This window comes from Thermomyces lanuginosus (assembly GCF_041956635.1).
Source record: "Thermomyces lanuginosus strain ATCC 200065 unplaced genomic scaffold VTN49scaffold_27, whole genome shotgun sequence".
Classification (NCBI taxonomy): domain Eukaryota; kingdom Fungi; phylum Ascomycota; class Eurotiomycetes; order Eurotiales; family Trichocomaceae; genus Thermomyces; species Thermomyces lanuginosus.
This window is the reverse complement of record NW_027192361.1, coordinates 26,061-39,432: the sequence shown is the minus strand read 5'-3', so window position 1 is coordinate 39,432 and position 13,372 is coordinate 26,061. Positions and strand designations below refer to the sequence as shown.

Genomic DNA, 13,372 nt, shown 5'->3' with positions numbered 1-13,372 from the left:
GCCAGGCGAGTAAACTGTAGTCAACCAAGCATTATGTTCTTTTATTGCTGGCCCAACCCTTATGTTGATAAATCGTTATCGATGCATGGGTATGAAAATCATAGGCGATTGTGTATGATACAACACAATGCACATGCAATTTGTTGGAGAAGCTTGAATCTCTGGAGACCAGGCACCGTCATCAAAACAAAAACGATTGTTTACTTTATGCGCCACAGGACCCACAGCATGTGAATGTTGAAATGTTCGCCGATAAGAGGCAGCGCCGATAGCGGGTGTGGCTTGTTGTGGCGCAGCGCCAGCAATTTGATTAAGGAGATTTACCCTAGGTAATCCCTAGCCAAGTGTCCTCGTATGACACTCAAGAAAAACTGAAGATCAAGATGCTTTCCTATCCAACCAATGTTCCTTGTATCTTGGAGCAAAACTGATCATAAAATGAACTTTTCATGAGCAGAGAGCTGTAGCTAACCATACATACTAGTACATACATCATCGCTTGAATGGTACAGAGAACATGCGTTGACCTCCAGTCGTCACATTCCAATGCTTCATCAGCCAAGTTCATCAACCACATCTAATACCCTGAACAACGCCCACAAATTTTTAGGTGACAAATAGAGTAGAGATGTTCACATGTCGTTGGGTACGTGTACACTGTATCCGTACACTCAACCATGGAATCCCAATCCAACGAGAATCATATCAAGCCGTGGGAGGTTGAAAGGCAACAAAAAGCCAGTGTTAACACAGAAAGGAAAAGAAGAGGGATTCCTTTTGAAACATCTCGGAAAAGTCATACATGCTCGATTAAGAAGACGACTTCTTGCTTCCCCGAAGCTTGGGGTTCGCGGTGCCGCGCTTCTTCTGCTTCGGCCGTTGGCTGCTGGTGTCACCTTCGATGAACTTGAGCAGTTCGTCGATGCTCCGGTTATCAATGTGGCCGGAAGGTTCAGCGGCACTGCCACCCTTCGCCCCTTGGGCAGATTGGCCGACTTGAGGCTGTGGCCGGGTCCCCAAGGACACACGGGTGCTGAGGTTGGCCCGGCGCAGTCGTCGAGCTTGGATATCCTTGGCATGCTTGGCAATCGAAACGGCGTTCTGAGTCAATTGCTCGAGCCAGGTCTCTGCTTCCTTCGTGTTGCGATCATCCGGGCCGAGCTCGTTGAGGAAGATCGTATAAGCATCACGCATGCGGTTCACTGCGGCCTTAGAATCCTGGTCCAGAGCAAGAGCCTGGGCAAGCTGGAAGAGAATAGTAGCGGTGTTGACCGATTGTCTACCGAACAGTTCTTCGCAGACAGTCAGCGAATACTCGAACCACTTCCGGGAGTCCGAGTACTGCTTCAGATGCTGCAACATCACAGCAGCGTTGTTCATGGTGGTGATGGAATCTGGGTGGTTAGGCCCGTAGATGATCTTCCAAAGCTCCATAGCATGCCGGACATAAATCAAGGCGGTCTTGGTGTTGCCCGACGCGTGCTCGAACAGACTGAGGTTGAGATAACTCAAAATCGTATCCGCCGAGTCGACGCCCAAAGTGCGTTCCGTCACAATGACGGCTTTGCGGGCAAGCTCCACCGCAGCCTCCTTGTCATCCGACTGGTAATACAGCATAGAAAGCTGATGGTAGAGCTTAGCGACCTCAGGATGCAGGATACCGTAGATCTGCTCATGCAAGGACAAGGACTCCAGAATGAGCTCCTGGCCAAGCTGCTTCTGATTCTGCATCAGAGAGATCCGTCCCGCTTCCAAAGCCTCCTCGGCCAGAGCACTGCGGGGAGCAGCATCCTTGACCACCGGCACGATATTGACAATATCATCCGGCACGAAGGTAGTCACCGGTTTGGGAGAGGCTCCTCGAGACGGAGACGAGCCTTCTGTGGCCTTCTTCTTCTTCTTCTTACTGGTCGATTCCTCATTACCATTCCCGTTGACACCGTTAGCGGCCGTGGGCTCCGGAGTTTGCAGAGCGGACTTGGTGAAGGCAAAATCGCGCGCACCAAGCTGAAGGCCAAGCTTGAGCGAGATGTCGCGCAGCAGCTGCAAGTGTCTCAGGGAGCTCGTCCAGCCGGACGGAAGGTCAAATCGGTATCGGATTTTAACCTGCTTCTCGATTTCCGCACTGAGCGAGGCCGGGGTGACGGATTCAAAATCGAAGTTCACGTCGGGGTAGATCGCCCGCAGTGACTCGTCGATTTCTGCCTTCGGCTGCGCATTGACCTCTGTACCCAGTAGGCAGTTGAGCAAATGCGCAATGCAGGACGTAGCGAATGGTGGAGGCAGAGGCCGCAAGTAACGATTCGCGATGTGCTTGAAGGCTCGAGCGATCATCTCCTGGATGATGAGAACAGTGAGAGCCTGCAGACGGTGGCCTTTCTCTTGAGCCATTTTAGCCAAGCGTCCCAGGTACCGAATGTTGATTCCGCGCTTATGGAGCAGCTGAGTGAGTGACTGTCCATCCATGGGGAATCCAACATCGCCATCATGGAGATCCTGAATCAACTCTGGCATGACCTTGTTCCTCAAGTAGTCGCAGGCCGCGCGGACTTCCTGTTCGTCCTTCGCCCATTCTTCCTTCTCCTCATCCGTCTGCGGGACCTGGCCACTGAAGACGTCGGGGTTGAGGGCAAGGTGGAAGTTGGAGACATCGATTCTGTCTTGATCTTCCTCGGCATTCTCTGCAGATGACTCCTTCTTCTCTCCATCTTCAGTCGACTCCTTCTTCTCCCCGTTCTCAGCGGCGGTGCGTTCCGGAGCTCTCTTTGCCCGCCGCTTCTCGACTTCCTCGCGGACATATTGGCCCATCTTGTATCGCCAATACGATTCCACCAACTCCAAGCGCAGCGTAGACATGCGATGCAGGTAACTCTCGCTGCTCTCGTCCTCGAACCAAGAAACATCCAATGGCGTGATTCGGTAGAGATCCAGGACGTATTTACGACCATCAGTACCCAACAGACCTTTTGTCTCCACGCTCCCCTCGAGGTCGTGACGCTTGCCATCCTTGTCCCACACGGGATGCTTCTTGATCCGCAAGGCTTTAGAGAGCTTCTCGAAAACAGGGACGAAATCCGGATGCACCGCCACAACATCCTTGCCCTCCACGCCACCGTAGTCGATTTGATGCTCACCCGGCTCTCTTTGCTTGAAGATACCGGGGACGATGCTCTGGCCAACTATACGTTTCCCAAGGTAGTCTACCACGACGGTACCGGGCGTATAAAGGCCCGGGATATCCAGCTGATTGACTGCCTTAATTCCTTGCACATCCTTGCCGACAGCCACGCGAGCCGCCTCGTCGCCACCTTCAGAAGCAAAGGTGCCGACTCCATCAGCGCCAAAGGAGTAGAAAATATTGTTATACACGAAAATCTGAGCATCCCGTTCCTCTGTTGGGTTCAGAGGAGCAACCTCGCCTCTGGCCACCAGGATGGCTCCGCGAGTCGCAGCGTCATTGTAGTCAGCAAAGAGCTTCGAAGTTAAGCGCTCACGGAACACTCGGTCCTGGACCCCTTCACGAGGAAGCTCCCTGGTAGTTTGGAATTCCTCGTTCCAGTCGCGGAGAGTTTCTGAGTTGTCCACACCCGAGATCAGAAGATTCTCCTGGGACCGCGCAATGTCAGGCTGGTGAGCACTCGGCGAGGCCGCCGAAGGGGAAACCAGCCAAGGGTTGTTTGGAATGGCGTTTTGGAACGGGAATGTGGTCAGCAAGTCTCGCTTGCTGTTCGATTCCTGCAGCGCACGGAATGAGCTGTCGAACGAAGGCGACAGTTGAGAGAGAAGCGTCAAAAGAGAGTGCGCACTGAAGTTTTTGGGGCCTTGACGAGGAGACGGGTCGAATTTGGTGTTGGACGATTTGTTAACATAGAAACCCGATACGTGGGCTGTGATGTGATGTTGCTCGCCCTCATTCGTTGTGACTTGCAGGTACAGCAGATGGCCTTTCTGGCGCAAGTGGTAAGGTGGTGGGTTCCATGGGGAAAGCGAAAGCGACTTGACAGTCTTCGGTGGTGGGCTCTGGTCTCTCGGCAAAATAGCACTCAATGAACCTGGGTCATTAGGATGGTATCCCGCCAGGGGGTGCTCTTTGGCCGGAGCGCCCTTCTCCGTGCCCTCTTCATTGGCTACCGAGTCATGGAGGGACAACCCGGCCGAGATACCTTGCAGAAGATCCGCACGATCCCCAGCCGCACCGATCAGTTCCCGAATCCGGATCACATGCATTCGAGCCTCCTTCTCGGTATACGGATCTTCGACCAGGGTGATCTCGGAGCCGGCCTGGAGGCCCTTGACCTCCGACAACTCGATATAGTCATTGATTCGTTGACCCTGGAATTCGAGGTGGAAGCATGTGTATTGGAAGGTCCCCGGAAGCTCCACAATCGATTGACGAAGATCTTGAACCTGCTCTTGGCTCGACACCTGTATTGTTGTGACTGTTAGATTTGCGCCCAGGCGCGCTACTTGTGGGCGAAGCTTGAGAGACTTACCATCACCTGGATGGTGTAGGGATCATGAGGAAGCTTCACTGTGATCTGAAACACACCTACACGCGATCAATGATCTGCCACGTTGTCATTCCTGTTCGTGTGGAAGGTACCTCCAGCATTGTTGTCCGTTCCTTCGTCCGCGCGATTTTCGTTCACCTTCTCGGCGGGCTGCGATTGAGGGGTCTCTATGGCATTGCATGAGCCTGAGAGTCTATTTCAGAGTTTAGGAGCAGGATATTACCCTTGGAGACTTGCGTGTCCGCATTTTCTGTCGCCATTGGAGCTATTCGAGGTCGAGTGAATATGCGACAGACGAAAATCCAACGCGAGGAAAAAAGGATTGAGGACTGAATTAAGTGACTGATGAATCCTCAATCCGGAGAAACGAAAAGAAATTAATTGCTTGACCGATAAAAATTGAAATGAGGAGAAATTCTGGGGAAAAGAGTGAGTTTGGTATGGAGTGAAATGCAAAACTCAACGGAGCTTGATTTTTCCTTGAGGGCCCAAAAAAAAAAAACAAACGGCTCCTTCGGGGCGACGGCAACCCTCGGAAGCTCTCGGGCAAGCCTGCAACTCCACACCCGAAACTCGATAACTCTGCAGACTTTCAGCGCTCATTTAATTTTCCTCTTGGGTAGATGATTTGATTGGATTCTGTTGTTATCGTGCCTTTGGAGGCTGATCTCTGCGCTAGACTTTCCTTACCTTGTGAGCTTCAAGATACTAGTAGTAGTAGCTTGGGCAAAGGTCGGCTTGAACACCGGTTGGGTGTTCGGTAAAAGCCCTACGACGATTCGCCATGGGGCTGCGGATTGTATGACGCTTGGCTCTACAGTACTACGGTTTACTGGAAACAATTTCAATGCTCCATGTTTTCGAATTCATGGCGATCGCCGACCTTGAATAGAAGTGATGGCATTCGACCGCTTGCATAAAATTGCGGTCGATGAAAATACAAACTTGTAATTCCTGGCGTAAAATACTGTAACAATACGTCTCCGCGGAGACTTGGCATCCAGTTCGCTGGTGCTTCGTTGGCGCAGCACATTAGGACAGGTCGCAGCATTCTGTTGGAAGCGTCTGCAGCGCCTCATTGATACGACAAGCCTTTTTGTTCTATTCTGTCCTTCTTTCTGCTTTTGTTTACTTGATTGTTCAGTCACTCTTTTGGACCGACCTTTTTTTTGTTTTGTTTCTTGTCAATCGGCAGAATATTCAGTGCGATTCTCCGCAGGTGTACGGAGTACTACATACTAATCCGCACCGATCTTATCGTCCTCATGTTCACCTCTCCAGCAGTTATTCCTCTGCGACGCCATTGAAGGCCCAGGGCAGTCGAAATGTTGGCTCTACGAATTCGCCCGTATCACGTTGTTCGTCCGCCGCGATCGTACGTCGCGCGGCCGAGCTTGTGCGGCCCTCGATGGGCCAAGCTTACGGCCGACAGGGAGAGACCATTAGCGACTGCAGGAGGAAACCAAAACAATGCATTGGACCAAAATCTCAATGAGGAAAATGAAGGAAGACAGTCGCGAGATAGAGACGAGCCCACTTTGAGATCCACCATCCTTAGAATGTTCGAGTCGGCCGCAACCACGCTCGCCTCGATTGCGGTTCTGGGGTATGCTACTTAGTGACACCTCAATGCGTGGAGCGCAAATAGATTGACCATGTCACAGACTTGCCGGCTATTCATACCATAGATATTACAAATTTCTCGTCTTGGACAAGATAGATAATGCCTTCAATCCGGGCGATCCAGTCCTGGACGTTGCTGGTGCCACCCCTGGAAATGAAGATTATTCCACGGAATCCTGGGTCGTCAGAGACGAGCAAGGCAAAGTGGATGACATTATCTCGGGTCGCGCAAAGGGTCATTATTACCTCCTAATCGGCGAAAAGGGAACGGGGAAAACCTCGATGCTCCTCAGTGCCATCCGCAAGGTGAATGGATCGCGGATTGCGATGATGGAAGCCCATGCAGATCCCGAGATTTTTCGCATACGACTTGGAAAAGCCCTGGACTATGAGTATCATGAAGAGTATGCGCGGTCCCCTACTGCTGCAATACTCCTGTCTAACGCTCTTGTTCTTGTAGTTACATCGGTAGCCTCTTCAGTATCCGGGGACCGCGGGACACCACTGCCTTGCTGGACATTGAACGCGCCCTCAATAAGCTTGAGAAAGTAGCATTGCAGAGACGTCGTAGGGGCGACTCACCCTTGATTTTGATTATCAACAATATCCACATGGTCCGAGACGACGAGGATGGGCGAGACCTTCTGGAGATGATGCAGCAACGAGCGGAACAGTGGGCCGCCGGTAACCTTGTCACGATGAGTAAGGACCGACTACTGAAGGCCTCCGCCTGAATGCTAATTATGTGTGCTGTAGTTTTTAACAGCGACGATTACTGGGTATATGAGCGACTCAAGCGTTTTGCCACTCGCATGGAGGTCCTCCCAATCTACGACTTGTCGAAACCGAAAGCAATGTCGGCCCTACGGACATTCCGCCAAAAGTATTATGGCGAGTCACCGCCAAGTGAGATATTGGAAAAGGTCTACGAACGAGTTGGCGGACGTCTATCGTTCTTGAACCGTGTGGCCAGGGCTCCAGACATGTTGAAGAAATGCGAGCAGATCTGCGAAGCCGAGAAGACCTGGTTCCTCAATCGCTGCTGGATCCTCGGTGAGGAGATGGACGACGATGTGATGGACGAACAAAAGTTCTCGGTGAGTGAAATCAAGTAGCACGACTGTTGCTTTAGGCTTGCTGATCCACGAATGAACACGCATAGTCCGCTGCCATGGTGCTCGCCAAAGCCTTAGTCGATCGGGAAAAGGATATGCAGACGTATGACGAAGAAAATGGCCATATCCTGCCGCAGATGCCGCTGCATGAAGCGCGGCAGGTTATGACCCGGGCAGATTTTATCCAAATCTACGACCATGACAATATCTTCACGATCGACTCCCACGGCATGGTCCGCGCCGACAACGTCCCTATGCAGCATGCCTTCCGGTCGATCTGCTCCGAGCCCGGCTTTGAGGAGCATCTTGAGGCGACACTCGAGCGTATTGGTGACATCGAGAGCTTGGGTCGAACCCGAGAGCTTACCATTAAGGATCTCTGGGACAAAGGCAAATATCGTGCCATTCTGCGCGACACGCGTGGCCGGGAGACTGGCACGGTGGAATTTTTCGTGGGAGAGAAGGAGAAAGATGAGGACGATGACTGATCCCACCACTCTCGAGCTAATGATTCGAAGCATGTACAGAATGTAGATACTAATGCGATAATTCGCAAATACATTGCTATGAACAGCGTTTTTCTTTAGATACAAACACCATCGGCTAGACATGTAGAATTTGAGTTCACCTCATTGGATGGAAGTCTGCGGTACTGTATGGGAGTCCGGAGATTCCATGAAGCGTAAAGCATCCTCCTGCTCACGTTATCTTCTGGCTATCTCTGCATCTGATTGGTCATAATAACAGTTTGAAGATGATGACTAAGCTTTTGTGTGTTTTTGGCACTTTTATTGTCTGAATCCTCCGTACAGCCTCGACTGAGCAAATAAGCATTTCTGACAAAGAAAGCGGGCAACGATGGATCGCCTTTGCCGCGTGTATGATCCAAACGAAGGTGGCACTGGTGTTGAAAACAAAACAGGAAAACCTCTCAGGCGTTTCTTCTGGCTTGGTGTTTTACTTGGCGTAATCTTCCGGTGATGTCATAGTTTGACCATGTAGGAACACTAAGCTCATGTGAATAGTGCACAACTGAGCATCTGCATGCCGACGTGGGAGGCACAAAGGGAATCTTTCTTCATGCCAGTTGCTTTCTCCCTTGCTTCTCACTTAGCCAAGATACCTGTGCCTTCCCCTTGAGCCACCTCTGCTTTTGCTAGCGACAAAGTATTCCACTGTGACGACCAGCACAATGGCACATCGCAAAAGGGCTTCCTCTATTCGGTCACCCGGTCGCAGTGTTGGCAGCGCAAAGCAGAAGACCAAACAAGAGTCAAGGAAACTAACGCGTTCACTACTGCACCTTCCCTCTCGGATTCATGAGTACATCACATCCTTTCCCTCCTCGGTTCGCTATGTGGCCGCTGTCTTAGGTAGTCTGGTCCTCAGCGCAGCTATGTACAGCGGCACGTCGAGTATCACAGTGGGCGACCTTGCGACTGTCTGCAGAGATTCGCAGAACGGATGGGAAGCTGGCGCGCTGATCGCATGGAGGGCTGTTTTGCTAGGGATCAGCTGGGTGCTAGGTTTCGATGGTAATAAAAGCCGAAACCAATCTACTGCATTATCGAGCATTAACTGATATCCATGTACAGGCCAGGACATTGCTGAGTTTGCGCTTCTCACACATTTTCCCATTTACTCCCTTCTGGCGACGTTCTACCAAATTCGCCCGACGACTGTGTTGCTTGCACTCTCAATCGATATTGCTGCTCTGACGCTACCATTCGTGCTGCTGCGGGGACTGAATTCAGTGCACACGCTTCGGAGTCCGCGATCAAAGACGGTCTCTAACCGCATGATCCTGAAGGATCCCCTCATCGCAATCTACACATCGGCCGCCGCTACGGCTTTGTACTCTGTGGCCTTGTACCTAAGCTACGCCACTTGGCTACCGGTTCATCTGGTCACCTATTTTGATGAGATCCCAGATATCTCAGCGGTACACACAGGGCCAGCTGCGCTGCCGGGTTTGTTTCTGAAGTTTATTTTTAATGGCTATGCGATCTATGATCTACTCTTCGTGAGCTCGATCGGGTACGCAGAGGATGAGAAGGAGACCGTCGACCCTGTGCATGGAGAGTACTTGATCACGTCGCTCTACAAACGGACGTGGGGACGACTCTCACGCAAGTGGAAGATTCTGATCATTCGAACAATCGCTCTGGCTTTGACCACATTGCTGAACACAGTGATTCAGCTCACGAGTTCGATTCGTGGCGTTAGTGTCGAGGGATCTGCAGGCTGGGGAGCCCTTTGGGCCGTCACTGCTTGCCTGATCGGGGTTCTCTTCGCATGGATTGAGGCGGCACCAAAGGCTTGAACGAATGAACGGGATGTTCCACGTTATGCTGTTTTGAGTCACGTTGAGCGTTCTAGTACCCCAAATCGTTTTGATGACGGTTCCGTTTGATTGAGATTTCTGGAACGGTGTTACGGAAGGGTCAGGTGGTCTTTCTTCGATTTTTCTATCATTATCAGAAGTATGCCATATTTTTTTTTTCACCCAATGAAATTCGTTAAGGTGAAGAAACAATCCGTTTTTGGCTTCATATGGCCTCCGAGTCATGCTTATTCTTCGTAGAGGATGCTGTGTAGGTCGCCTTCCCCGGCGTGGCAACGGACGGACTTGGGGTTGTCATGTATCCTGGCTACGGCGCACTTTCTAATGTCCTGCTCCGTGAAATGGCATTTCCATGCCAGCCTCCGGTCGAAGGAAACCATCAGCCAACGTAGGGCAGGGTACTTGCGGGCGTCTGGGAGTGGTTGCAATTGATCCCCCGAAGCAGCTATTATGTACTAGGGCAGTTGTTGCTTCATATCAACGGATTTCGGGTAACCTGGCTAGGTCCATATGACCCGAAAAGGTATACAACAGATTCAATTGATGTGAATCAATAATCGACTTATCATCAACCTATCAGTCATTGCAGACTGACGCCCTGGTACACCGAAGAGTAACAGAGAGCTCCTGCCGGCCAAGTCAGCGAAGCAGCGAAACTAGTGACTGTAAACTAAACCCAGAACAGAATGACAGTAGAAGAGATCACGTGAAAGCCAATGTTAGGTTCACCGCTTTCAAGTAGCAGCATTTTCTGCCGGTCGAACCCAGCACACCGCCTCGCTTTTTTTCGAATTTCATCACAGTACCACTGGTGACTTCAGGCGTGGTAACAAAATGGCGGCAGAGGATATTGAAGATCGCCTGAGCAATCCGCTCTCAGATGTGGACGATGATTATTCCGATGCAGCGGCTGATCGACCTTCGAAACGAAGACGAGTCTCGGTCTCGTCTGACGACTCTTATGTCCCGGTCTCGGCCTCTCTACCAAAGCTTACCCGCATCAAAAAGAAGTCCGATGTTAAGGCGCCAGAGAAACCTGAAAAGGAGGAGGAGCCAATTACTAGTCGCGATGCTTTAGACATTGGATTGCAAGTGTCTGACTCGACGTTTTCGAAGCTCAATGTCGCACCATGGCTTGTACGCTCGCTTTCGACAATGGCGATTCGCCGTCCAACCGCAATTCAGAGGGCGTGTATCCCGGAGATTCTCAAGGGGAGGGATTGCATTGGCGGTAGCCGGACCGGCTCGGGAAAGACAGTAGCCTTTGCTGTCCCGATCCTGCAGAAGTGGGCTGAAGACCCCTTCGGTATCTTTGCCGTCGTTCTCACTCCAACTCGGTATGTGATACATGCTCGGCGTATGTATAATAATTTTCGGTTGACATGGATCGTGCTATAGTGAGCTGGCCCTTCAGATCTACGAGCAGTTTAAGGCGATCTCGGCCCCGCAAAATCTCAAGCCCGTTCTGATTACGGGCGGCACCGACATGCGACCACAAGCAATTGCCCTTTCGCAAAGACCGCATGTTGTTGTGGCGACTCCCGGCCGACTGGCTGATCACATCGAGACGTCCGGCGAGGACACGATCATCGGTTTGAAGCGCGTGCGCATGGTCGTCCTTGATGAAGCCGATCGGCTTCTGGCCAGCGGGCCTGGCAGTATGCTTCCTGACGTCGAGAAATGCCTCTCCGCATTACCTCCGTCCAGCGAGCGTCAAACGCTTCTTTTCACGGCGACCGTAACGCCTGAAGTGAGAGCGCTGAAATCCATGCCCCGGTCCCCGAACAAGCCTCCAATCTTCGTCACAGAGATCGGCACCGAAGACAACGCGACGATCCCGCCTACCCTCAAGCAAACCTACCTTCAAGTCCCCATGACCCACCGCGAAGCCTTCCTACACGTCCTTATCTCGACCGAAGGCAACGTATCGAAACCTATCATCATATTCTGCAACCGCACGAAGACGGCAGATCTCTTGGAGCGAATGCTGCGCCTTCTGGGCCACAGAGTTACCTCTCTGCACAGCCGCCTGCCGCAATCCGAACGCAACGCCAACCTGTCCCGTTTTCGGGCTTGTGCCGCGCGGATCCTGGTTGCAACCGACGTCGCGTCCCGTGGTTTGGATATCCCCAACGTCAGTCTCGTGATCAACTACGACGTTCCTCGGGACCCCGACGACTATATCCACCGTGTTGGTCGTACTGCCCGTGCAGGCCGCGAGGGTGAAGCGGTCACTCTGGTTGGCCAACGCGATGTGCAGCTGGTTTTAGCGATCGAAAAGAGGGTGGGCCGGCAGATGATTGCTTGGGAAGAAGAAGGGGTCAATATCGAGAGCCGCATCGTTCGTGGCGGAATTCTGAAGGAAGTCAGTGAAGCTAAACGGGAAGCATCGCATGATATTGAGGAAGGACGTGACGTTTTGGGTCGGAAGGTGAACAGGCTGAAGAAGGAACGATGAAGACGACATGCACACTATACCCATTGATAGATTCACATGTCAGAACAACCAATAAAATTGACATGACATCGTAGCCAATGGATGCAAATGTCCGATTGATTTTCTATAAATCCTCACATCATGCTATTCCAATACTGTTACAAAAACAATGATCACGACCAATTATGGATCCAGCTGCCAGGAACAAATGCACCAAAAACTTCGAAGGCCGGCAGCTATTGAGGCCTGTGGTTATAATCCGTTGCGTTTGCCAACTGTACCAGGGCATCAACGCCCGCGTTCCGCGCAGCAGACGCGTCGTCATCACCCCGGGCCCTTGCAGCAGTAAGTACTTCCCGGCTTTGGCTGGTCTGACGCGGACGCGGCGTGTCGCTTTGGCTTTCCCCGCGGATCGTGGAAGTATCCGGTGTTGACGATACAATAATCGGCGATGGGGATCTTATTGTGCGGGAGGATGGTCGTACCGGGCGTGATGGCTGCAGAGGAAGTGGCGGGAGGAGGGTTCGGGTTCGGGTTGGGGTTGGGGTTTCTGACGGCGGGGGAGACGGAGGTTTGGAAGTAACCGGTCGAGTGTAGAAAAGTGGGCGTCTTGAGGCTTGATACTCGGAGAGGGCGCGGTCGAGGGAGTTTTCTCCAACACGACGCATCGCAGTTTGAATTCGTCGTTTGGCGCGTTCAGCCGCCTGGGCATGACTGAGCGTTAGGCATTGTTTCTTCCCACGCGTCTTAACACGTTGAGAGAACTTACTTGTTGAACAAACCGCTTACGCACATCTGGATCTGTGGGTATCCGGCCGGCATTGTTGGTGGAGTTCGTGTGTGCCTCGGTTTTTGGTTTTGGTGAACTCGATTGTGCTGAGTCGTCCTCAATTTGAGTGTGCTGCCCGGTAGGCTTGTTAGCTAATGAAGACACGATTTGAGAAAATCACGTACACGAGAAACTGGTGTATCCGTACGCGTGGTATTCTCATATGTGGCAACCACATCTTTGACCTCTGACACCGCGGTCATAAGGGCCTTTCGTGGCTCAGATTCACGCGTGCTCCCTTCCACCTCATCTATCGTTCGTTTCTGCCCAGCGTGACTCTGAGAGGAAAATGATGACGTGACTGTTCGTGAGTCGTGAACCTCATGCAATGGCTTGGGAGAAGCTTCCGTCGAGCAGGGCTTCTGCAGATCGAAGAACCTCTTCCTGGATGGCGTCAATGACGCGTTGACAGACTTCTCACCCAACACCCGTCGTCCATCCTTGACCGGACTGGCGTGAACTTGAACAGCGTCCATGGCGTTAGGTTTGTTCGCGGGAGTGGGAAGTCCTTTA

The 13,372-nt window shown here is 51.9% G+C and overlaps 5 protein-coding genes across 5 annotated transcripts; 3 read left to right on the top strand and 2 right to left on the bottom strand.

Annotated features, from left to right (window-relative positions):
* Positions 1-810: 810 nt before the first annotated feature.
* VTN49DRAFT_2212 (uncharacterized protein) lies at positions 811-4,771 on the bottom strand (the record flags this gene model as incomplete). Its single annotated transcript, XM_069409913.1, has 4 exons — positions 811-4,425; positions 4,494-4,549; positions 4,604-4,678; positions 4,735-4,771. The coding sequence occupies 4 exons, from the start codon at positions 4,769-4,771 to the stop codon at positions 811-813; spliced, it is 3,783 nt and encodes a 1,260-aa protein (XP_069268770.1).
* A 1,065-nt stretch (positions 4,772-5,836) lies between these two features.
* Positions 5,837-7,737, top strand: VTN49DRAFT_2211 (uncharacterized protein; the record flags this gene model as incomplete). The annotated part of the gene is made up of 5 exons (XM_069409912.1): positions 5,837-6,117; positions 6,176-6,538; positions 6,595-6,836; positions 6,891-7,231; positions 7,297-7,737. 5 exons carry the CDS (start codon positions 5,837-5,839, stop codon positions 7,735-7,737), a joined length of 1,668 nt encoding a protein of 555 aa, XP_069268769.1.
* A 704-nt stretch (positions 7,738-8,441) lies between these two features.
* Positions 8,442-9,572, top strand: VTN49DRAFT_2210 (uncharacterized protein; the record flags this gene model as incomplete). Its single annotated transcript, XM_069409911.1, has 2 exons — positions 8,442-8,784; positions 8,845-9,572. The coding sequence occupies 2 exons, from the start codon at positions 8,442-8,444 to the stop codon at positions 9,570-9,572; spliced, it is 1,071 nt and encodes a 356-aa protein (XP_069268768.1).
* An 855-nt stretch (positions 9,573-10,427) lies between these two features.
* On the top strand, positions 10,428-12,051 carry VTN49DRAFT_2209 (uncharacterized protein; the record flags this gene model as incomplete). The annotated part of the gene is made up of 2 exons (XM_069409909.1): positions 10,428-10,930; positions 10,992-12,051. 2 exons carry the CDS (start codon positions 10,428-10,430, stop codon positions 12,049-12,051), a joined length of 1,563 nt encoding a protein of 520 aa, XP_069268767.1.
* Positions 12,052-12,266: 215 nt separating this feature from the next.
* VTN49DRAFT_2208 (uncharacterized protein) lies at positions 12,267-13,335 on the bottom strand (the record flags this gene model as incomplete). Its single annotated transcript, XM_069409908.1, has 3 exons — positions 12,267-12,734; positions 12,800-12,931; positions 12,985-13,335. The coding sequence occupies 3 exons, from the start codon at positions 13,333-13,335 to the stop codon at positions 12,267-12,269; spliced, it is 951 nt and encodes a 316-aa protein (XP_069268766.1).
* Positions 13,336-13,372: the final 37 nt, after the last annotated feature.